Source organism: Notolabrus celidotus, chromosome 13 (assembly GCF_009762535.1).
Source record: "Notolabrus celidotus isolate fNotCel1 chromosome 13, fNotCel1.pri, whole genome shotgun sequence".
Lineage (NCBI taxonomy): Eukaryota > Metazoa > Chordata > Actinopteri > Labriformes > Labridae > Notolabrus > Notolabrus celidotus.
In genome coordinates, this window is record NC_048284.1 from 27,748,476 (window position 1) to 27,772,030 (window position 23,555).

General features: G+C 40.1%; 2 protein-coding genes across 7 annotated transcripts in view; one reads left to right on the forward strand and one right to left on the reverse strand.

Annotated features, from left to right (window-relative positions):
- Positions 1 to 4,069: 4,069 nt before the first annotated feature.
- On the forward strand, positions 4,070 to 14,203 carry znf395b (zinc finger protein 395b). 6 transcript variants are annotated; one of them, XM_034699103.1, is made up of 11 exons: positions 5,783 to 5,885; positions 6,207 to 6,395; positions 6,620 to 6,758; positions 7,126 to 7,316; positions 7,403 to 7,515; positions 7,772 to 7,971; positions 8,182 to 8,282; positions 9,983 to 10,277; positions 11,564 to 11,659; positions 11,923 to 12,029; positions 13,336 to 14,203. In XM_034699103.1, exons 2-11 carry the CDS (start codon positions 6,355 to 6,357, stop codon positions 13,445 to 13,447), a joined length of 1,395 nt encoding a protein of 464 aa, XP_034554994.1. In that variant the 5' UTR covers positions 5,783 to 5,885; positions 6,207 to 6,354; the 3' UTR covers positions 13,448 to 14,203. The 6 variants fall into 6 exon arrangements, with proteins under 6 accessions (XP_034554995.1, XP_034554998.1, XP_034554999.1 ...); XM_034699104.1 differs by lacking the exons at positions 5,783 to 5,885; positions 6,207 to 6,395 and adding an exon at positions 4,070 to 4,292 and having other exon boundaries at positions 6,580 to 6,758; XM_034699107.1 differs by lacking the exons at positions 5,783 to 5,885; positions 6,207 to 6,395 and adding an exon at positions 4,116 to 4,292.
- A 1,582-nt stretch (positions 14,204 to 15,785) lies between these two features.
- The window catches only part of pnocb (prepronociceptin b), a 29,341-nt gene continuing 21,571 nt past the window's right edge, over positions 15,786 to 23,555 (reverse strand). Inside the window, exon 4 of the mRNA XM_034699111.1 lies at positions 15,786 to 16,697. Coding sequence (XP_034555002.1) covers positions 16,044 to 16,697 — 654 coding nt within the window. The 3' untranslated portion in view covers positions 15,786 to 16,043. The remainder of the gene's footprint in view (positions 16,698 to 23,555) is intronic.

Here is a 23,555-nt window from a genome sequence, read left to right on the forward strand (position 1 = left end):
CCAGGGATTTGAACCAGGGACCTTCTTGCTGTGAGGCATAGTGATGTATCATACACTAATATTAGTAACGAGATCTTTAAAAATGATGTTACAAATAGCCACAGTTTGACACACAGTGAGGTGTAAATGATCACATCACACACAGTCTGTGCCCAGTTCTTCTCCCTCTGCTGATATAATTCATAGCATGCAGGTTCATGTAGCATCTTGTGCCGGATTACACCTTAAAAATGTTGGGTGACAGACTGCACTGACGAGCAGATGACATGTGAATTTCAACATACTTACCGTGTGTTTTGATTAAATATTGGCTTTTTATTCTGAGGTAAATCAACATACAAGCAGGGGACCTTGTTAATGTTTACTAGCAAGCGAAGAAGTGCATAGACCCAGAAAGAGCTTTATGCTGAAAAGTGACCTCAAAACTTAAAGGCCCTGTGAGGAGTTTTGAACTGGCTGAGAAACAGACTGAAAATGATACTGATGCCTCTTTATAACCTTCAATAGCAAGCAAGACCATCTACAACAACACTGACACCTTCTCTGTTGTAATTTTTAATGCCTGAAACCGCCCTGGGGGGGTAGGTCCCAGACCAGATAATGGACATCTTGCTTAAGAAACAGCCTTTCTTTGACTTTTTTCATGGAAAATAATCACATTGCCTGATATAGTTGACTGTTGAACACAACAGGATGAGGCTTTTGTTGAAAACACTACTTTTGCATGTATAGGACAAGAGATAAGAGGTATCACTTTGTCCACAAGGGGGCGCCAGAATTGACACAAAACAAAAGATCCTCACAGCAGCTTTAACAACTGTCAACTTAAAATTAAATTTCACCTGTTTTCTCCCCAAAACAACATTTTCAAGAAATTGTATTTCAGCTGCTCTCTCGAAATTTCTACTTTTTTCAAAAAAAAAATTGACTGTATTCTGGAGGAGCATTTTTTTAAAATATACTGTATCTTCCTCCACTAATTATTGTATTCTTTTGATTATGTTTCTTATCTCCATCTCTACAGTAATGGTTTATCTCCATCTCTACAGTAATGGTTTATCTCCATCTTTTTCCTCTGCCTTTAGAGAAATCAAAAAGCTCTTATCATGTCTGCTTCTTAAGGAATCTTCATAAGTAAAACAGGACTATTCAACAGTCCCTGACCATCCTTGGGAAGATAGGTTGGTTGTTGATGATGTGGTTGCAGGTACACAGGGATGCTTTCCCCACACTCAATGTTCCCAAGTTTCTTTGATTCTTTATATTAATGTCTTGTTACTGCTGGCGTTTTGGTCTATTTTTATCTTGTGCATAATGGCCATGGTTCTCACTCTCTATTCACAACTAGACAGTCTGTGAATGTAGTCAGACTGTAAGTGCTGTTGGTGTTAGCTTGGCACAGGTCTCTGAAAGACGTGCAAAAGACATAAAGGGTGTGCTAATTGGTGCTAATACGTCTGAAAACTCACACAAAGCAACTGTGCAGAACTTTTCTTTTGGATTTGATTTTTTTGGTTAAAGTGGTTCATCTTATTTCTTTGATGTCTCTTATGTCCTGTACGTGTGTTCTACACGCTGTCAAACTCTGCCAAGGAAAATGTAAGCAGAGTCTCTTTCAGTCTGCCTGCAGTGAATCACTTTTTAATTCCACTGCGTAAATTGCTTTGTCAGGATCGGACCCCGTGTCATGTGTGACTTGCAGGACAAACAACTATTTGATCATCAAGCTGATGGTCTTGTTTGCTTTTGTCTGACATATAGAGGCAGTGCTGTAGTTTGATTCAATCAATCTCAATCAATCAATCTTTGTTTGTAAGCATCAATCATTACAAAGGTTTTGCTGCACGACACTTTGCAGAAAGAGCAGGTCCAAACAATTTACAATATGATCCACATAACGTGAAAAGTTTGTTATGATATTGATATCACGTGAGACAGTTTCTGTGTATTTAGCCCTTGGAGTTTGACCTGTATGAATCACCTTTAAAAGACAGATTTATTTTGGAGACAGTGAGAATCGAGATTTGAGGAAAACACATTTGGTTAAAACTCTGTTCAAATTTAGATTTTTTCTAATACATTTTTTGCAGATATTTGTTAATAAATGAAATTACATTCCTATCTGTAACGACTGACGGCTGATACTTTATCTTTAGTGTTGTTCAGCATGCTAACCTGCTAAACAAAGCTGTGAAACTTTGCTCATTAAGCCTGGTTTCTTTGCCTTCCTCTATTTTTGGCTATTGACACCATATTAACTTAAGAAGTGCTGTAAGACTGGCGTTGAAGAGTCTTGAAAGCTGGCTTAAACAGCCTCTTTCAGAATCTCCTCAGTTGTGTCCGTTAGTCGACTTTTCTCTGGTGCCACCAGGTGATACCAAAGCAGAATCTGCACTGATAGTAACAGGCTGTATTACTGCAGCAAGGCTGATCTCCTCAACTGGAAGAGCCCACACAAACCAGAGTTTAAAGAGTGGTTTAGACTGCCCCAGTCTCTCCTGGTTTCCAACTCCACTACCTATCCAATGTCCTGTATCAATAACCAAAAATATAACTTAATAAAAACAAAATATTATTAAATATTATTTACACAAAATAAAATAAAAAAGAATCAGAGTCAGCAGATCGACATGTTGCCACTCTGTTGAGTTACCCATTGAAGTTAAAAACGATATAGAAGAATACAGCACACTTTGGGTTATTTTATATTTGCATTTTAAGTTGATGTTATTAGTGTAGAAAACATTCCTAGGTCTGGGTAAGTTTAACACACCTGCACCCCCTTACAAAAGTCTGCACCCCAGTATGAGCCTCAAGTCAAAAAGGGAATAAAAAAAGAGAGAGAGACAAAGACAAAGAGAGAAATGGTCAGTTAGATACATATCAAAATTGCTAAGCATGGTTTATTTGCTGCCCTCTACTGTGGGTGTACAATTTACAGTTGTTTTTCAGGTTTTCAGTAAAATATCTAGAAGATTTCTCCTTTTGTAATGACCAAAAACTGGATTTAGACTGGATAGAACAGTAGGAAAGAATGTGTTTATACTAATGTGGTCTGTAACAGTTTCTCTGTAGCTCCTGCTATGTATATTCATTACCTGGTCATTGTGTAAATCTCTGTCTAACCAGTCTGATGAGCTGCCAGAAGGCCTGTAGAGCTTACAAGCTGTCATTAATGAATGAAACAGGAAGAGGAGGAATTCTGTCTGGTTTAGGAATCAGATTGGGACTGGGATTGGGCTTCTCTCTCTCTCTCTCTCTCTCTCTCTCTCTCTCTCTCTCTCTCTCTCTCTCTCTCTCTCTCTATGTGTTGGTGCTCAGACCCTAAAATCCCTGCTGACTGAATGTCTGGTAGAGAGGGTGCAGACAGCCGACACTAATCCGGTCTCTCAAACACACACAATCACAGGCAATCACTCACAGGCACAGGGCCTGCGACACACATACACATACTGGAAGCACACCACCAAGTCTTGTTTGGTCTCTATGCAGGGAATTTGTCCTGCAATGTTGGGGGTTAATATGCATAAGTATACCAGGGTGAGCAAGGCCTTATTAGTTTGGGCTTTTTAATTTAAACTGTAAACGTTGCTTGAAGGGGAATGATCACCAGTCTGATCTCTCTGTGCAGAATCAGGCTCAAAGCAGCAGAAAATTACAAAAAGGTCAAGCTACATGTCAAAATAATGTAAATAGTTATGATATTTAATGACATGATATTCTAGAATGTTATATTTATGTTATCTGTATGCTATTTGCACTAATATCATAATGTCAGTTTCTAATTGATTTTATTTATTTAAATTTCTATTTTTGGGGGTGGGGGGTAGATATACTTTCTTAACGCGTTTTATTATATAATGAAAAAAAATGCATGTATATTTTCACATTTTGAAATGGCCGAAATGTCGTTTTAAAAAGACCTTTTGTCTGGACCTTGTCTGATGCTTTTGTGGTAAAGAGACAGATGCACTAGCATTCAGATTTGTGTGTTTGTTACACATAAATAGATAGGCAGGCCCAGATAGCGAGGATGCTTGCTGCTCTGGTAACCCCTCACCTAGATCATCCTTTAGTGCACGGCGTGCTGCAGGTTGATATCTCTGCGCTCTGTCCAGCTGTCACCGCCTGCATTGGCTCACCAAGCAGACACACGTAGGCGCGTATCAGACCGACCAACCCCCTCTTCCCCCGGCAGACTGAAGAGCCGGCAAGCGGCGGGACAGCCAGACACCGACGACCCGCTGCTGCAGCTCCGACGGGACGGAGAGGACCGAGGTCTCCACCATCGAGTAAGTCTCAAACGATAAGTTGTTTATTTCCTACTCAGTTAGATTTAGTATTGTAGCCAGCAAAGTAGGATATTGTTTCTCTTCAGCGGGGTGAGCTGGGTGAGGGAGGGAGGGAGGGAGGGAGGGGGGTGTTTCTCCTGCTCTCAGTCTACGCTGCCGGTGTGAGCTCAGTGATGTAGCTTGAAGGGAGTCAAATCAGGACGTGTAGACGGCCAGTTGAAAAACCAACGCTATAGACGGTGCTTATCGATTGGAAAAGTGTAACTACTTCTGTTTATGATCCATCGTTGTGTTACATTTGCATTACATCGTCTGTAGCCTGCAGAGAAGGGCTCGTGTGAATTTAATTATAATGCATGACTCAAAATGCAGCAAGTTCTCTTTATGCATGTAAACAGGAGTTTGCATTGACATTCACTACACCACCGAGTGGACATGGTTTTAAAATAATCCTAATTTTGTTAATATTATCAACAATACGCAACACTGCGTTACATTTGTCACTCTCTGCATCGCATGTCACGTGTTCATTTTCATATTTAAGTGCTTTCAGGTCGTCTGTTTGTTGAAAATATGTCTTTATTTCAGTATTATTTGGTCGTCCCGAGCTGTCCCTCCCGGTGAAACTCGTGCCTGAACACGTTGTCTGAGTGGGGGTGTGTACCTGAAAATCAGGGCTCGGCCAATCAGCGGCGGCTCCCCGCCCACAGTTTGGCACTTGTTTACTACCAAAGCTGGAAGCTTATTGGTGGAAAGGGTGGGGAAAATCGGGCTTTATGCTGGGTTCGTGGACCAGGGCAAGAATGGGAGAGTTGAGATTTCTCTTTGAAAGTACTTTAAGGAAAGCGTTTGAGGTGTTAAATGACTCAGGAATATGGCACAGATACAGCAGACCTCCACCTCTTTACTATGACTATGAATTCATTACAACGAGTTAACAATGTTAATGCAGATGGACCTGTCATACTCTGCTGTATTCAATATATGACACAACAGATAAATATCATACCACACATTATACAAACAGTAGACTATTTAATGTCGGTTCAGCTGTGATTTGTTAAAGATTTTGAGCAATAGTTGTAATATTTTTGATTCATTTAAGTAAAAGTCATAAAATACTTTGAATGAACAGATTCATGATCCTTATTCCTTAACATGTATTATTATTTATACTATGATTTTTCTTTTAAACGGCAGACTAGTCTAAAATGTGATTATTTTGGTCATGGGTTTAATAAATAATGAAGTATTTACAAACAAACATCTATTCTGAAGGAGGACCCTGGGGCCAAAATACCTTAAATTAAGGTGAGTCTGAAAGAGTCCCGTATTGAAATTGCGACATTACTAAAAACAAAGCAAACAATTTATGTTAGACTCTGTGCATTCACCACTTTAGGACATTCCGTCATCTTAATCACTGTTATTCCAGTGTGCCCTGAATGCAACATTGCCCCCATTTCATCTGTTTGGACGACGGGCCACAGTAAATGCTACGAAACGTCAGATTATGTCTGTGGAACGCGTTTTTGGTCACGTATTCACCAGACGACGAAACTACAGCAAGCATCTGAACCTAAATCCACTCAAGTATTCAAATAACATTTCTGCAGTAATTTTAATTCCCTCTGGACCTGTGGTAGTTCCTCTGAACATACAGACAGAAAGACAGGGAGTAGAAAGATGGAATGAGTGCATGAGTGACGATTTAGGTAGAGATGGTGTGTGTGTGCGTGTGCGTGTGTGTGCGTGTGCGTGTAAAAGAGAGAGACAGAGAGAAGGAGAAAGAGAGATTATATACATATAAACATTAGAAAATATATATATAAAAAATGCATGTATCAAAATATTTGGATATTTAAATTTAAATATATTTATGTTCTGACATAATTAATAATGTTTATCTCGTAGTACATCTCAACCACAATCATGGGAAACACTGCTGACTTTACAGTAGTCCACAAAATGATTATCGACACCCTGCACAAGGAGTGGAAGCCACAGAAGGTCATTGCTGAAAAGGCAGGCTGTGTGCAGAGTGCTGTATTGAAGAATATTCATGGAAAGTGGACCGGAAGGGGAAAAGTGTGGTAGGAAAAGGTGCATAAGCAGAAGGGATGATTGCAACCTTGAGAGGATTGTCAAGCAGAGTCATATTTTCACTGTTAAATCCTCTGATTTGTTCAGTTTGCTCATCAGGAGAAGTTTCTCTTGGTGTCTTTGTTTTCTGTAGTTTGATTTCAAGATATTTTGATTGGTTCAAATCTCATGTTGTCTCCTGCAGGGAGTTGTGACACTTTGCTGTGTCCTCTCACTGTGTGCAGCAGCACCATGGCAGCTATGGGACCTGATGACAAAGGTGGAGCAAAAGAAGGTGGGACGGCAGTCTGCCCATCGGGGCTACAGGGTCGCATCTCAGCAACATCGCACAACAGCAGCGGGCCTGACAGACAGAAAAATATGGTGAGCAGCAAGAGATGGGACTCATTTTAAGATGAACTAAGTTGATAAATGTGTTACTTTACATTTCAACTGGCACTGTGCATTCAATCAGTTTGTTTTATGTGGGTAAACATGTTCACCTGGTGAAATGTACCAGATTACAAAGTTTAGTTTTTTATTTTTCTCTGGATTATTGGTGCACTTGATAAGAAAGACATTACAGTAAGCCATTAGTAAGGGTTTCTCTGTACCTCTCAGAGTGCATTGGATCAAGGCAGAACACACACACACACACACACACACACACACACACACACACACACACACACACACACACACACACACACACACACACTCCAAGCTTATTTCTCATGGCTTCTGTCTAAAGGTTTGCACACAGAGCCGTGTCCAGCCTGAAAAAGCCTTCCTGGAGAGAGGACATCAAAAGAACAAGACCTTAGTTTCACTGACGCAAAGAGAGATGGATCAAGGCTGGAGCAACCTGGCTGCCCCCCTCAAAGCTATGGGACACGCAGTGCACATCAGCAACCCGGCAGCTACTAGGGAGGCTCCATACAGGTGAGGGATGGATAACTGTGTATGAGTTGTGGAGCATGAGCTACAAAACCTAACAGTCTAATCATGTTTATTCATCTTGTCTCCAGTTTCCGCAGTCCTGATTCAGTAGAGATGGATGAGATCATGGCCGCCATGGTTCTGACCAGTCTGTCCTGCAGCCCAGTGGTCCAGAGTCCTCCTCGAACGGATCCTGGAACAGGTATGTTTGAACTTAAAGGTTTGTCCATTAGCTCCTCAAACATGCTTTTAATTTGAGCACATTTAAAAACAACAGGGCCTCTGTAGCTGCTTAGGCCTTAATAAAGAAAACCACAAGACCTGCATAGTTACTGCTATCTTACCATCACGTTTACAGTCCTGATATATTTGCAGTATAGAGGGAAACTCTGTCGTTCAGCGTGTACAACAAGCAAGAGTTCACTTTTGCTAATTTCAGTAAACCTTCCTGTGTCCAGGTGGCTCATCGTCCTCAGCTGACATGGAGTGCGGTGGTGGCGAGCTGTCTGACAGCGGCAGCAGCGGCTATTGGAGCTGGGACCACGGCAATGTGAGTCCCGCCCCCTCGCCGTCTGTCACTGAGATGGACAGCAGCCCTGATGAAGGCCTGCACATGGAGCTGGAGCAAGGAGAAGAGCTCAATGCCAAAAAGCCAAAGGTGTGTAGCTGTACATGTTCCATGAATAGTTTTACTGCTTATATTGAACACCATAGAGTGGAAATCATCAGAAGTCTTTCATCAGCACAGTTAGCTTGACTTTGACTGTTTCCTCTGTCTCTCCTTTCTCCTTCTACTCTTTCCTCTTCTTTGCCCACCCTGTCACCCACTCTTGTTTTCTGTACCTGCACTGCATTCTCTCTCTCAAAGAGCTCTTTCAGAGGTGTGTACAGATGCCTGTGGCCTAGTTGTGGCAAGGTGCTAACGTCTTCAGTCGGAATTAAGAGACACATTCGAGTGCTTCATCTGGGGTGAGTTGAAATAACGATGTACTTTTGCAGTCTGTTGAGGGGGAAGGAGGTTTCTTGAAAATGCTCTGTATAGTAACATTTTTAGTTTGGCCTTCATTTGATAGGGCAGGAAACAGAGATATAGAGGAGGGGGGGGGGGGGGGGGGGGGGGGGGGGGTGATGACATTAACAGAGTGAGAACAGGAGAGCTGGTGTTGAACTGTTGTGTTGAGGAATCAGCCCAACTAAAGGTTAATTACACCACTTTTCAAGACACACCACACAAAATATCTTCAAATAAAAATCTAATCATTACAAATGAAGAGTGATTTTCATATTAAAACGTGAATATCTGCTTGTAGTAAAATACTTTTTGATCAAATAGCACAGACAAAAACACTACACAAGTAGGTGTCCTGTTTATTCTCAATCATCTCTTTCTCTAGCCAGGAAAGGCTCTGGCTGTTTTCGAAAGCCCCTATTATCTAGTAGTACGTACTAATTTGGCCAAAATTCATTATGTAGTATGCAGTATGTTAAAAAAGAGCAAAATCTGCAGTATGCCAAAACTACCCGGATGTCGTACTGATTCAGGGAAATTTTTCAGTATGCATCGGACCAGTCTCCTTCTCATACTGTTTCCCACAATTCACAGCACTCGTTTCGCTTTTTCTTTTTTCTTCCTCTCTGACAGGGGGGCACTCAGTTTTTAGGTGCTGTGTAAATTATTAAATTCCATATAAACCACTTTCTTAACTTTTTAGATCACAAGTGATGCTAAAGAAGCAGTTTCGCGATCAGCTTGGCCGTTGTTTACTTCCGCTTTCCGAAACTGGAAATCAAGCCACACCTGACCCAGCATACAGCAGAACAGATCCAACAGAACAGTCATACATACTACCTTCAAATGCAGTATGTAGTATGTAGCAGGCCGTTTCGAAAACAGCCTCTGTCTCAGTGTGAGAATTTTATGACCTGATGTATGAAGCATGAATTGTTCCAAAGGATTGCTGAATCTAGCACTCTATATATCTTTGGGGCAAGTAACTATTCACCTTTTAAACCAGTTTTAAACTCCTTGTTATCAAATTCGGTGATATGGACGTACTTCAGTCAGAGGCAAAATTGTCACGTTGGGAAAAAATGGAGGAAGGAAGGAGGACCCAAATGCAGATTAAACATAAAAGGTTTTAATAATAAAAGAACACAAATGTGCAAACTGTACTTACTTAGATATCCAAGAAACTAAATTCCCCTTTGATGTCTTTATTGTTGGTCTGTGGTTGGTTTTTATTTTGCAAGATTCTTTTGTGAACATATTTTTTTAAATAGTAAAATGTTTCGATCTAAGTTGATAAAACAGAGATCAATCTCCTGATATGAATCAGGGGATTTTATCAGCAAGATACGTTAACCCTCTAAAACACTCCACTGAGGAAAACTAGAGCTGGACAGTCAAGCCTGTTTCAATATTTCTAAATTGAAAGGGAGCATTGAAAATGAAGAAGAAATCAAGTTTCAGATTGTGGAAAAGCCCTGACCCAGATTCAGAAAGTGATGAAACATATTTCAGATTTGTATCTGGGCCACAGTGAGTGCTGCACTCACTGATGGTTTGAGCAATTAACTCACTCTGTTATCTCTTTTTCTTGTCAATCCTCTGGTTCGTCCCTCCAACACGCTCAAACATCTTATACACATTTTCACTTCCACCTATGCAGCAGTGGGTCAGATCAGTCCCAGAGGGAAGAGGACTTCTACTACACCAAGATTTCCTGTGAGGCTGCAGACACAAGCTCCACTGCAGCTCCCCCTCAGCCAGTTCTCAGCCAGGCCTCGTCTACTCATCTCAGCTGGGCCTCTTGTGGTTCCCCCTCTGCCTCAGAGATCCAGATCTCTCCAGCGTACAGGCCTAGGTCTAACTCTAGTTCTGGGCCTGGTGTGAGCCAACCTAGTCCGCTCAGCCAGTCTGCCCCCAGCAGCTTCTGGCAGATTCACTCAGAGCATCTCTATCAGGTGGGTGACACTACTTTCCTCCCAGTCTCTGTGGAGTTCCAGTTCAGCTAACTGTCTGTTTGTTTTGGCTTCCTCCTTAATCTCCGGATATGAGAGTATTACTGATCCTCTAATTTAACTGCTAGAAAGAAACCAAAACAAACATTTTGCTAAAATGTCGGACTGTGTTCCAACTTATTGTTGAATGGTTTGTGTTATTCTGAAGCCTTCAACCTAATTTCACATTCTTCAGCAGTGAATTAACTTTTATAAACGTTTTTTTTCTTCCACAAAATATTATATCATCTTAGTTTTTGATACATAGGTCAAAGGTTATTCCCAGACCACAAGAAAATATGTTTTATAATTTGTTTATTTTTGTTATTTCTGTTCATCAATCAATCAATCAATCTTTATTTATATATATAGCTCCAAATCACATCAAACGTTATCTCAATACACTTTACAAACAGAGCAGGTCTAGACTGTACTCTGTTATATTATTAACCCAACATCAAGATAGGATAATATCCAGTCCGATCTTACAGACAGGACTCTGATCTCATCTTAATGTATTCTGGGTATACAGTGTATTGTCTGAGATTTAATAATATCATATTGAGTTTGGGTCAAACAGTATATTAGTTTAAACCGTTCCTGATTGCTAGCGTTGTTTAATACCCCATATACGGGTTTGTCTCCAAAAGTAGGCTGTGTTTTGAGGCCTGTTATGTTAAAGTGTGATGAAGAGATCATTCATTCTCACACTTCTTGTGAAAAAGAATGATTTAATATCATGTGTAGATCTTTGTATGGGAATGCAGATACTTACATTTACCCTCTTAACATTACAGTTTCCCTCTGTCATCTTTTCTATTTGATAAGGCTCTTAAAAAAGGGATCCATTAGAACTTGTTGAATGTACAGTAGATGTTGTTTTCTGCTACATACCTCAAAGGATGATATTTGTTTACCTGAGTTTCTGTGCTGTTAACTGGCTCTTGTCACATGATCAGTGACCCCGTGCAGATACCCCTCAACAAGACAATAAGCTACAACTATATATATGATCACAAAGTAGTTTACTTCCCCCTGACCTTCATTCACCCTGCACCACGGAGCCTCTGAATTGATGTTTAGTTACAGGGAGAGGAAGCTCTCTGCTTCACAGTGAGTGTAGACCGTCACCAACATGTGAAAAGGGGACCAAAGACAGAAAGTTAAGCAACATAATATTTAGTTATTCAGTTTGAGGTCCTTTAAATGTGATGATTCATGTATTCTCCCTCTCACCCTGCTCTCTCTAGGCCTGTAGCCCCGTCCAGGTACCTGTGGCCTCCAGAAGTCCTGGTTGCCAGGTGTGGACACCTTCCGCCCCCATCTCCAGCCACAGTAACACTCCGGTGGGTCTTGTGTGTGTCTGTTTTGCCTACCTGACAGATGTATAGCTTCAAAAAGTTTGAATTATAATGTATAACACTAGAAGAGGGAGTCCAAGGCTCAATGAAGTGGGTTGAAATAACGTTGACACAAACAGTTATTGATATGGGTATTAAGATAATTTAATCCAATTCTTGTTTTTTTGTACTGAGAATGAAATGATGTCATCCTCTGCATCTCCTATAAAGTAGACGGTGCTCTTAATCTGTGGTTTGTGTGTCTTCAGTTGGTGAAACCTCGCTGCAGGTCAGTCAGTGTTGGGGAACAGTGGCTCCAACAGAACCGGCTGCAGCCTATGACCGTGTCGCCGTCCCGTAACCACTGTTCCTTCAGGTGAGGCACACATACCTTTGTTCCTGCTCAGCATCTGATGTTTAATTTATTGAAGTGCTATTAATGTAGGAAAGAGTCAACAGCCATGCTAGCAGCTTAAACCTTAATGCCAACATTCATCCATTGTCCCATTGGGGTCGTGGGGAGGGTTGGGCCTATTTCGGCTGCCATTTGAAAAGGGGCAGGGTACATACATATCGACAGATAACTAGACATACCCACACTCACAGCCACAGACAGTTTAGAGTGACCAGTGAATCTGATGAGCATGTGATCTCACACTGAAAGCCCACTGCCCCCCTCTGCAGCTCTTGAACCCTTACATGCTGCATGTTTAGGAATGTTGAGATGCTAACATTTGCTAATTAGCATTAAATAAAACGTAAAGTTGAGTGGATGCTTGAAGTTTTACAGATGTGTGGTCATGAAGCTGTTTTTGGGAGGAACTCATCACTATGACTTTAAAGCTGCCAGCTGTGGGGGGGCACTAGTTGGCCTTGTGGTTTGAGCGTCCCATGTGCACAGGTTATAGTACTCTTCTCAGGGGTTTCTGGTTACTCTCTGCCCCGCGTGTTTCATGTATCTCTTCAGGAGACAAAAATCCCTCAACATGTTAAAAAAAAAGTGCCAGCTGTGGTTCCTCAACACATCAATATTTATGTTAGTTTTTTAATATGCTTTTTGTTTAAAATGAAAGATTTGAAGCAAAAAAAAAACAACTGAAATGAACTTCAAGATCATGAAATGATTAAAATGATCACTTTTTACTATCACTGACGTGTTAACTACTTTTTATATAATATAGAAACAAGGCCCTCCCCTTGTCTGACAGCTTTCACATTTCCAAAACTGATTAATGAAGATGAGTAATTGATAGTATTTTTGGAGCTGTACTCGGAATACCTGTCAGTAAGTTCAGGAGTGGAGACACTCTTGAATGTTTTGAGTCTAAAGTGGAAGGTGATGCTGTTGTTAAAATGAGCCTTTTAAATATTTTAAACGTTGAGTGAAATATGCATGGTTCCACTCCACACATTTCTCCTTTGTTATCTGTTTTTAGGTCAGGCGACTCTCTTTCTCCCCAAGGTTATCATTGATTCACCCACTTTGCAGCTTCTTCTTAAGTTGTGTTTACACATGAAAAGATAAAACTGATTAATTCCCCTCACTATGTGTTAGTCGTTTATGTTCCCCCACTTTTGTTTTCAAAAAGATTGGGCACATTAAGTGTGTGTAGCATTGCCCTTTTATTTCCCACATTCACATTTCACTCCTCATGCATGTGTGTTTTTCTTTAAACCTGCAGGAAAGGTCGTGGAGAGGCCAAAAAGTGCCGGAAGGTGTATGGAATAGAGCGCAAGGATCAGTGGTGCACCGCCTGCCGCTGGAAAAAGGCCTGCCAGCGCTTCCCTGACTAAACAGCTACATGATGGAGAGAGAAAGAGAGTGTGAGAGTTAAAGTGGTGGATGAATGAATGAGTGAGAGTTTTATCACAAAAGGATGTAAATCAGGGCCTGAGTGCCATCAAGAAAAACAACTGTTCTCTTACTACATGTCTTTTTACCCTTTTTTGACCTCTTTTTGTTTCTTTCCTAAAAAAAAAAAGCAAATGGAGTTTTCTGTATCTTTGTAACTTGATCCTAAAAACGTACGTCGATGGTGCTAACTGTTGACTGACTTCGACCATGTGATGTGCTCAGCCTATACTACTCCCACACTATCCAAAGGTCATACTATTGCTCCTTCAGCCCTTACTTTAATTGACTGCTACTTGGCTGTTTTCTTGATTCCAACCCTCTCTTCCAGTGGTTACACAGTTGTTCTGATGTACTTGGTATCGTGTGCTTTGAGTTACGTATGAGTATTTTATACCTTTTTTTATCATATTGTTCCGCCCTTGTAATGGGCAGATTATTTTTTGGGAAAATTTCATGTTTTTTGGCACTTTGTTGAAATATAAACTCACATGAATAAGCTACATTTGGTTTGCCTCAACCAAGCTCCTATATTCTTCCTGCCCATGTGTTGACAAACAACCAGTGTTAAAGGTTTAATCCCCAGAGCTATGGAACCATGGCAAAGGGACTAGCATTAGAGGGCAGAGTTTGTAATAGCAATAAAAAAGAGGAAATATATTGTCAAACAAAAATTAAAAGGCACTGACAATTTGAAATATGTTTTCTTCTGTTGTACTTCTACATGACAGTCCACGATAGAAATAGCAAACTATTTTATTGTATTTTCTCTATACACATTGTGATGGAGACTCAGAACAGTAGTATAATGTCAGGAATGAATCTGAAACGTACACTGTATTCACAGATTCCATTTTTTGTGTTGGATTGACAGAGAAACACGCACATGCACGTGCACAGTCACACTCACACTCTGCAATCATCCTACATCTCTATTCATACATCTTTACACCTTGTAGCCAAACAGTAAATACGTCACTTATATTTGGATCCAAAGAGATGTGATCTGTTAGTTGAGGAAACTGTCTTGAAACACCTTCTGAGACCACAGATGACATGCACAGCTTATTTAATACATCTGCTCTAAATCTCTTTAGGGCCAGTGCTGTGTAGTCCTCCTCTCACTTCTTACAGTGCAATATGCACCCAAAGGACCTGCCAGTTTCAGCTTTGTGCACTTAAGAACGATTGCTCTAAAGGTCCACAAACAGCTTTGCACCCCCCTCATGGATGTTTTAGAACTGACGAGGGATTGATTTACCAGAACTCCTGGGCTCCTCTTGTTATTACTGTAAAACAGGGTAAGCTGCTGATTGTATGACGATTATCCTATAATCCCATGATTCATTTTCAAATATTTTTTGATATTTGAAATTAAGGTGCTCTGGTAACATTTAACATTATGTTGTTAAAAAAAATAATTGATTACTCATGGGGTGAAGGTTGTCTTCCTGAATCAAAAAAAATCAGGGAAGTTAAAAACTCTGTAGAAGACTTTAATTTATTTTAAGGACAGCATTAAGTTCAGCCCCCCATTGTGATGTTTATTATTGTTACTGCATTAAAGAGGGGACAATGTAGAGATTTACGGTATGTAATAATTGAGCCTGGCAAAAGTGATCCCAACTCAGTGTCAAAGATCATCATGTTTCTTTCTCAAACACACGAGGGCAGTGTTGTCCCACTGCAAGGAGCATCGAGAAGCCTCCCATCATCTGCTCATTCCTATAAGAGGAATTTGTCACTTGCAATGTTTACCGTGATAAAGACCACTTTAAAAACAGGACTTTATAACATTGATGTTCAATAAAAAGGTAAGGGGCATAATTTTTGAATAAATAATTGAAATGTTGTTTTAGTAAGCGTTTCAGTAAGAGTCCAGAAGTCAGTTGTGTTTTCTTCAGTAAGATCCTTCATCAGAAATGTTGATACTTATTCAACTAAGTTTTTAAAGTTTCATCTTTAGTAATCAACTTTATGACCATATTTACATCTGACTTAAAGCAACGTGTGACCGCATGTGCTTCTTCTGCACATCTCTTCCTTTAACATTAGATAGAAATCTAAGGCCGGTTGAATTCAACACTCTTACCAAATCTACAAAGGAGCTACCTACACAGAAAAACAAAGTGGAGGAATAAGTAACAATTCTCATGACGCAAACTACAGAGTGCAAAAATCTACTGAAGCCATGTCTTCAGTCCCATCCACACATGCATGACAGTCAAACTCGAAGGTGTCATCTCTGCAGGAAAAACGTGCGATGAACAAGTTCAGCAATCTCATTTGGCCCCTTTTATTACACCAACACAAAAAATATTCAATTGCACTTCTCTAATTCTTTTATTTCAAAGACTGGCATGTAAATATGCTTAATATGAACATTACGGTCAAAACATTCCACAAAGAGCAAGTGCGATAAGATGGCAGAGTCTTTTCTTCTGATGACAAAGGTGACTTAAAAATGGAGTGAGTTGTTGAAAACATGACTGGTTGAGGTAACGAGGGGAGGATTCTGGGAGATCAAGACTAATTACATTACAGTTTGTTTTGCCTCCAAACCCGATTTACAGGGATGTTGTTGAATCTGCCGCTGCGGCTGCTTCTCATGCCCAGGTACTGCCTGAGCAGCTGGTTCACCCTTTTCTGATTGTTCCATTTGCGGGCGGATTTCCGGACACCTATGAACCCACCATAGCGCTTTTGTAGGGGCCTCATGGGTGAGCCAATAAGCTTCCTGTATCCATGGCGGCCCCTCTGAAAGCCACCAAAGCGTTTGGATAAGGTGATGGCCTCTGAGTCGACATCCTCGTTTGCTTCTAGCAGGCTGTCACTCCCCACATTCCTCTCCTCCCTTGCCTGCCTCTCTTCGTCGACCAGACTGAGATCCAAACCCTGCAGGCCCTCCCCCTCCTCAGAGGATTCTAGCAGTGATGAGTCATACTGGACACTGCGCTGCTCAAAGGGTGCCTCATCCTGATCCCCCTCCTGGAAGTGCTCTGCGACTGCAGATTGCAGCAGCTCGCTGTCTGAGTTCAGGTCGACAGAGGTGAGCTCCAGTCCCCCTCCTGTTCTCTTGAACATATCACCTCCCTCAGAATTTGTAGGGCGGTGTGATAGTTTTACGGCTTGTCTGCACACCTTCAATGTGAAAGAAGAGGAGACACGTTCCTCACACTCCAACAAACAAACCTGCAGAGGGAGAAGAAAGAGCAATGGACTGTGTTAATATAACTCTTGTAGTCTTTGGACCACTCAGGCTGCTTTTACAGTACATGTCACATTCACACCACATTCATACACTGATGACAGAAGCTGCTGTGTAGAGCGCCATCAGTATTAACTAATCCCAATCACACAGACACCACTGGAACAGCCACTGGGGCCAGTTCAGGGTTAGAGCTCTTGCCCAAGAACACTTCGGCATGTGGACCGCGGGATCTGGGATCCAACTCTTAACCTTCCGATGGTGAGATGACTGTCTCTATAAGTTAAGGTTACATAACAATGATTTAACCAACTTTTTTGTTGACCAAAGTTCAGAATTCTGGTCGAAGACCTGTCATTTGTGTTTAGGTAAGCTGTTAGTCTTTGTTTATGTAAATAGATTTAGGTGTCAACCAGGTTTAACATCCGAGAAGCAATTTCAGACCTCATGCATAGATTTACCCGCTCTTTAACTAGGCTGCTAAGCATTCTGGTCCCTCATTATGGCAACACAATGAAAGACGTTGGCAATTCATTTGAGTTAAATCCCAACAGGCACTCAATAAAGGCCTATAGAAGCACATAATAAGCCATGGTAGCAATGTCAAGGACAGGCACTCACAGTAAGCAAGGCTAGAGAGTCTGTGAATGCAAGACAAGACCAAAAGGCTTTTGTCATTTGTAAATTATACAACATTCACAGTGTAGACAGGTAACTACAGTCACAACACAACTTCCACTCTCTATACACATGTCAAAACCAAAAATCAGATTCAGAATAAACTCGGCACGTTGCATTTATAACATTAAATAGAAGTAAATGAACAGAAAAATTTTATAAATAGACATAAAAAGCAAAATATGTGTTTGTTTGCTGCTGTGTGCTTATTAAAAGACATAGATAAGACATCCAGCAGAAACAGAGTAACATTAACAAGCAGAGTCTTTGACAAACAATTTCGTCCTTCTGAGGAATCTAAGCCCAATAAGAGCTTAAGTCATGTTTCGGTCTCCACCAATTCTTGAAACATGACTTGTGTATTTCACTTTTAATGATCCGATAAAATCATTAGCTTGAACTGCATAACTTCCTTACTGTGTGTGTCACCCATAGGTGTCACCTTACCCTTCAACACTCAAGAATCAAAGGTAGGTAAGGTTTAAAGCTTGCCTGGAGGTGGGACTCTGTATTTTTAGGCAGAAATGAAGGAAGATGAATCAGGAAGTGTGGTAAGTTTTTCAAAATTGACTTATTCCTCTCATACGTGGGCCAATTAAGTTCAAATATCACAAGTGTTACTACGTTTGCTGGATGCAGTCTCTTGATTGGATGGCTCATGTGCCATGGGAATCCTTGTCACTGCTATATTTCAGTGTATATGGAAAGTTAGGGTAAGTGCTAATTTGGATGTCCATCATTCCGTGCATTTGACGTCCACTTCCGCAAAGTGATTGACAGCACCAAATTGGATGAAATTACAAATTAGTTTGAAGGACAGTGGGTAAATTATGCCCTTTGCTGACAAAATGGTGTTTTTCAGACTCACTCTTTAACTTCCAGAAAGAATCATTTGGAGAGAAAATGATGAAGTGTTTTCAAATCTAACTTTTGAAGTAGAATGAACTTGTTCAGTGCTGAATCAGTGACTCTGTGCCGGTTTAATGACCTTCCTGTCATCCCTCATGTATCACAGCTGAGTCATGCCCCATACCTTGATACAGTCGTAGTGTAACCTCAAGGCAAGTATAAACTCTGAAAACCATTTCAAGTGCAGTTTGATCATCGGAGGATGTTTAATGGTGTTATCTGTACTCACTGCCCTCTAAATAAGCCTGAATTTATCATTTTTACCTTTAATGTATTAAACCTCTGTGCATCAGTTTTCCTTCAGACAGTATAAATATGTTGGAAAATTAGCTCCTGCTATTGGGCCGTAGAGATGTATGCATCAAATCTGTATTTTCTCCTGTTTTTTTTACAGTCACGAGCCTTCAATTTCACTCTGAGGTAAAAAGCAAATCCTATTTACTCGTCAAATCCCACTCAAATGAGATAAATTGCACTGTTATCAGAAAACCTGCCCACATCAAAGGAACGAGAGAAAAGGGAGTTCCGCTGTGAATCTATCAACGGAAATTAATTATCCATCGTAAATGAAATGAGCACACCAGGGGATTCTCCACGTCAGATCAATGGAGCTATCTAAAGGAGTTTATGAGTGAGAGCAGATATGTGTGTGTGTGTGTGTGTGTGTGTGGGAGTGTGTGCACGCAAGTGTGTGAATGTGTGTGTGTGAGATAGAGAGAGTGAGTAAGAGAAAGGGAGAGTGAGAGCTAGAGACAGACAGAGAGAGAAAGATAGAGTAAGAGGAGAGAGAGGGAGGAGAGAGTGAGAGTAAACAGGGAAAAGGGGAGAAAGAGAGAGAGACAGTGTGCACACAAAGTTGTCCATGTATATACTTGAGGATAAAAGGTTTAAAGATTCCTCCGTGTCTTCAAAGGCTTTAGTCTGGCTCTTTAATGTTGTGTTAGAGTTCAAACGGGGCATAAATCCCTTGTTCAACTCTTGCTGCGGGCATGTTAGTCCGTTTTTCTGGTTCTCTTATCACATTCATACAATCTCTGTTCAAACATTGTTGTGTGCTCATTTCCTTTGATTGGTGTGTTCTAAGCAGGTAATGAAAAAATGTAAAACAAACAAATAAATACAATTCTGAATTTGAATTTAGTGTATGAATGTTAGTGTTGTGTGTGTGCAGTGAGCACATTCAAATCATCACAATCACATCTTCAATAAGGTGTAGGTCGATACTACAAATAAAGATTAACTCTCTTTTATCTTCAGCTGGAGTTTGTCCTCTTCACTATTTTCTAGAGGTGTTAATTTAAAGAAGACCCATCAAGTCTGCTGGAGAGTTTACTAAGAGTCTTTATTGAGGTGCAATTGGCCTAGGGGTTTAAGCGCGTGTTGTAGGAGTCGCAGGTTCGACTCCCGGCCTCTACCAATTGCTGCATTTCTTCCCCCACTCTCTGCTCCCCACATTTCCTGTCTCTCTCCAGCTTTCCTATCAAATAAAGGCTAAATTTACTCAAAACACAACTTTTAAAAAAAAAGAGGTGTCTTTATCAAATTCCCTGCCATGAAACCACAATACTTGGCGTGATGTTGTTGACAGAGCAGGGATTTGCAGAAGTTACCCTGAATACTAGCTAACCCTTGGTATAATTCCAAACTAGGTTTACGTGGCCGAACAGCCAATCCAGAAACTGGAAGACTGGACTAAGGTAGTGGCAGTCTTGAAATTGGCAATCTTGCTTTAAATACCCACAGTGTGAAGGGATAACATGTTAACATCCCTTCATTGTTCCACTAAAATGTGTTTTTCCATCTTTAATTTTGTATGTACCATAATAAAAAATAGAGTATTTAGACTGGCTCCAGTGCTCCAGTGACCCTGAGTGATAAGGATACTGGATGGATGGATGGATGGATGGATGGATGGATGGATGGATGGATGGATGGATGCATAGCTTTAACTGGAGGTGACTTTGCTAAACATGTTACTGTAAAAGTGAAAAGATGCATGCCAACCAGAGTGGTATGAGAACCACTTGAGCAATTTTAATACCCTAAAACCCAATGATGGAGGCTCTGGTTGGTGTATTTGAAACAGTAAGTCCTATTCTGCTACATCTGTTTGGTTCGGATCATGCTGCATACATTTTTTATATAACTCGAATTACTTTAAACCTGATATTTACATCTTCCTTTACATTCACTTCTAGCTCTTTCCTTATTAGGACTCTTAGCACTATGAGGTTAAACGCTCAAAGAGAGGACTTTCTGCTCATTTCCAGTCTTCGTCTCTCAGATTGGTGTCTTTGTAAACCCCAATTTTAGCTTGTATCTGAAACATTTCGTTTTAGCTTGTGACCCCGCAGCACACCAGAACCCCACACTCTAGAAGCCTCCTCCACTGTCATCATGCTACAAAGTTGTGTTTCTCATTCAAAAATGACCAATTATGAAATATGGCCATTTGATTTGAATGGAGCAGGACGTTTCTGTTTGGATAGTGTTACATTAATATGCCCTTTCAAGAGAGTCACAATCAACACACTTACCTCACAAATTGAAACTATGCCCATGTTTAGAATTGTCATGCAACATTTCAACCTAATATTTGCTCGAAAATATGAAAAAGCATAACACCTCTTTAACTGTATTTCAATCAGTGGTGGACAGTAACAGAGTAAATGTACTTGAGTACTGTACATGTTTTGAGTATCTGTACTTTACTTGAGTATTATTTTTTGAGGATACTTATTACTTTTACTCCACTACATTCAGAAGACAATTATTGTACTTTTAACTCCACCACATTTCTTTCAGTGCTCTAGTTACTCACTACTTTAGCTTTGAAGTCAGCTCATGAATTTCCTGCTCTTTTCTGGAATCTGATCTCTAAGACAGTAAAATGTGTTTGTGTAGTTCTGTTTGTCTCAGTGGTTTAGTCGTACCTGTATATCGTGCAAGTATCGTCCACGGCTGAACGTGGAGCAAACACAGAGCAGATTTCACTCAGATCAGGCAGTTCATTTAGAGGTGGTAATGATGGCTATAATTCTCCATCTGACCACCCATGTTCATATCTTCAGCCCGTGTTAGAGGTTTTTGAAATGAAGAATGATACGTATCGTTTGAAATGTTCACCTTGTTTCCCACTCTGCCCAAACAAACAAACATTCACTGTCCAACCTGAGAAAGCGTGCTGAGCTATGTAACATTTGTTTCATTCCAGATGAATATTTCAAACTAAGTTGTCTGTGTTTGGAGTAACTTAGTTGCTGTTTTTATTCCATGGTATAGTTTTTAGAGGTTTCAAGTAATGGTTTCTAAATAAACACAATGTAACTGAATGTACTCCTATGTATTCTTGACTTATGTATTGTACTTTGAATACTTAAGTATTTTTAAAAGCAAGTACTCAGGACTTTAACTCAAGTAATAATTTGACAGAGCAACTTTCACTTGTATTGGAGTAATATTTGACCAGGAGGATCTATACTTTGACTCAAGTAATGAAGCTGTGTGCTTTGTCCACCACTGATTTCAATATACTTCTACTTTCTATGTGAAATTACACTTAAATTAATTTGTAGGATGAGTAAATCCGTGTAATAATCCGTCTGCTTTTGCACATAAGTGTAATGAGAATATTTAAATTCAAGTCTTGATGGAACTTGGTAATGCCTAATTACTAATACTACTTATATATATATATATATATATATATATATATATATATATATATATATATATATATATATATATATATATATAAATACAGAAGATAATATGAAGAGACTGCTTGGGATTATGTTAATAATATCTGTGGCACAGATAATTAGCACAAATGTAAACAAAGGCTGGCATTTTCCTTTGAAATTGCCACTCCACATGAATATGAAGTCAGTGGAAGGGATGATATGTTTGCTGTATGGGTATGTGGGTGTATTTGTGAATGAGAGTGAAGGTGTGTGCGCTGATAAATCAGTGGTTCTTGACATAAAGGAAACACACCTTCAGCCTGCTCGCACTCTTTCAGTCTGGAGCGGGAAACAATGGAATTGCTCAGCGGATTCCATCTGTGGCTCAATGGGAAAGCCGCTAACACAATGAGGAGCTGATAAAATGTGTCAGTCACCGATGTAAGCCCTGGCTGATGATACTGAGCAGCAGTCAATTACAGAGTTCCATTACAACTCCCAAAAAGGTCCCAGCTGTCTTTCCCTGCATCATTATCAGCTAAATTAGCCATCCTACAGCTATTCATGGACGCCCACAGACTATTTTTATACCTGCTGTCATGTCTCTCACTGTTTGGGAATGAGATTGTGCTTCACTGAAGTTTTGGTTTGAGTTAAAGGAGCTATCGCATCCTCTCGGTGCAGAGGCGGGAGTCTTCATGTCAGTGATGAAGCCTCGAGCAGAAGCTTGAGATAGTTACTCATGCAAATAATCCATGAGTCCAGAGATTTTTTTTACCAGCATATTCAAAATATTTTCAGACAGAAGACCAGCAATCGTCTGTCATAAACTAATCAACAGTTTTTAATAGAGAAATTATGTTATATTATGTTGAGGGATTTTCCAATATTATTAATTACATTTTTATATAACCTTTATTTAACCAGGAAGTCACATTGAGAAAAAAAATAAAAATCTCTTTTTCAAGCACATGCATGTCTCAAGTCTAGTTTTTAGTCTTTCAAATAACCTCGATGTAAGACACATAATTCTTAGCCTAGAAGCTTTCCTACTAATGCTAGCTTTGAGAAAATCAAAATGATGCTTTAATGTTGTTTTAAACTGTGGTATTAATCTGTTTGCCGCCTGCGTTTAGATCTGTACTGCAGTCTGTTGTCCATGGTTTTGTGGGAGATCGTTCACTGTCTCTGAATAAATGTAGGGGTGTTGAGAGCTTTCATGGAAATAAACAAAAACATACACCTACATGCATCTGCAGCCAGCCCAGCTATACCAAAGCATAGAGGCTTGGATTACAAGGCTTCAAACTTGTTTTTTAAATTTAGAAAAGACTGTGATTTGGGTCATTAGGTATATTACTTACATCAGAATATTATGTGGTAATATCAAATGTGAAAATCCTTGTGTTTGTTGCCCTCACACCAAACTTCTACTCTACACAACCCAGTCACCTGATATGCTAAATTATTTTAATTTCTTCTCTGGAAAAAAACTATGGTGCACCCTTTTTAAAGTTGTGCATCTTGAAAATAACATTCACATTTCTCCACATTTAGCTCTGAAACATTTAA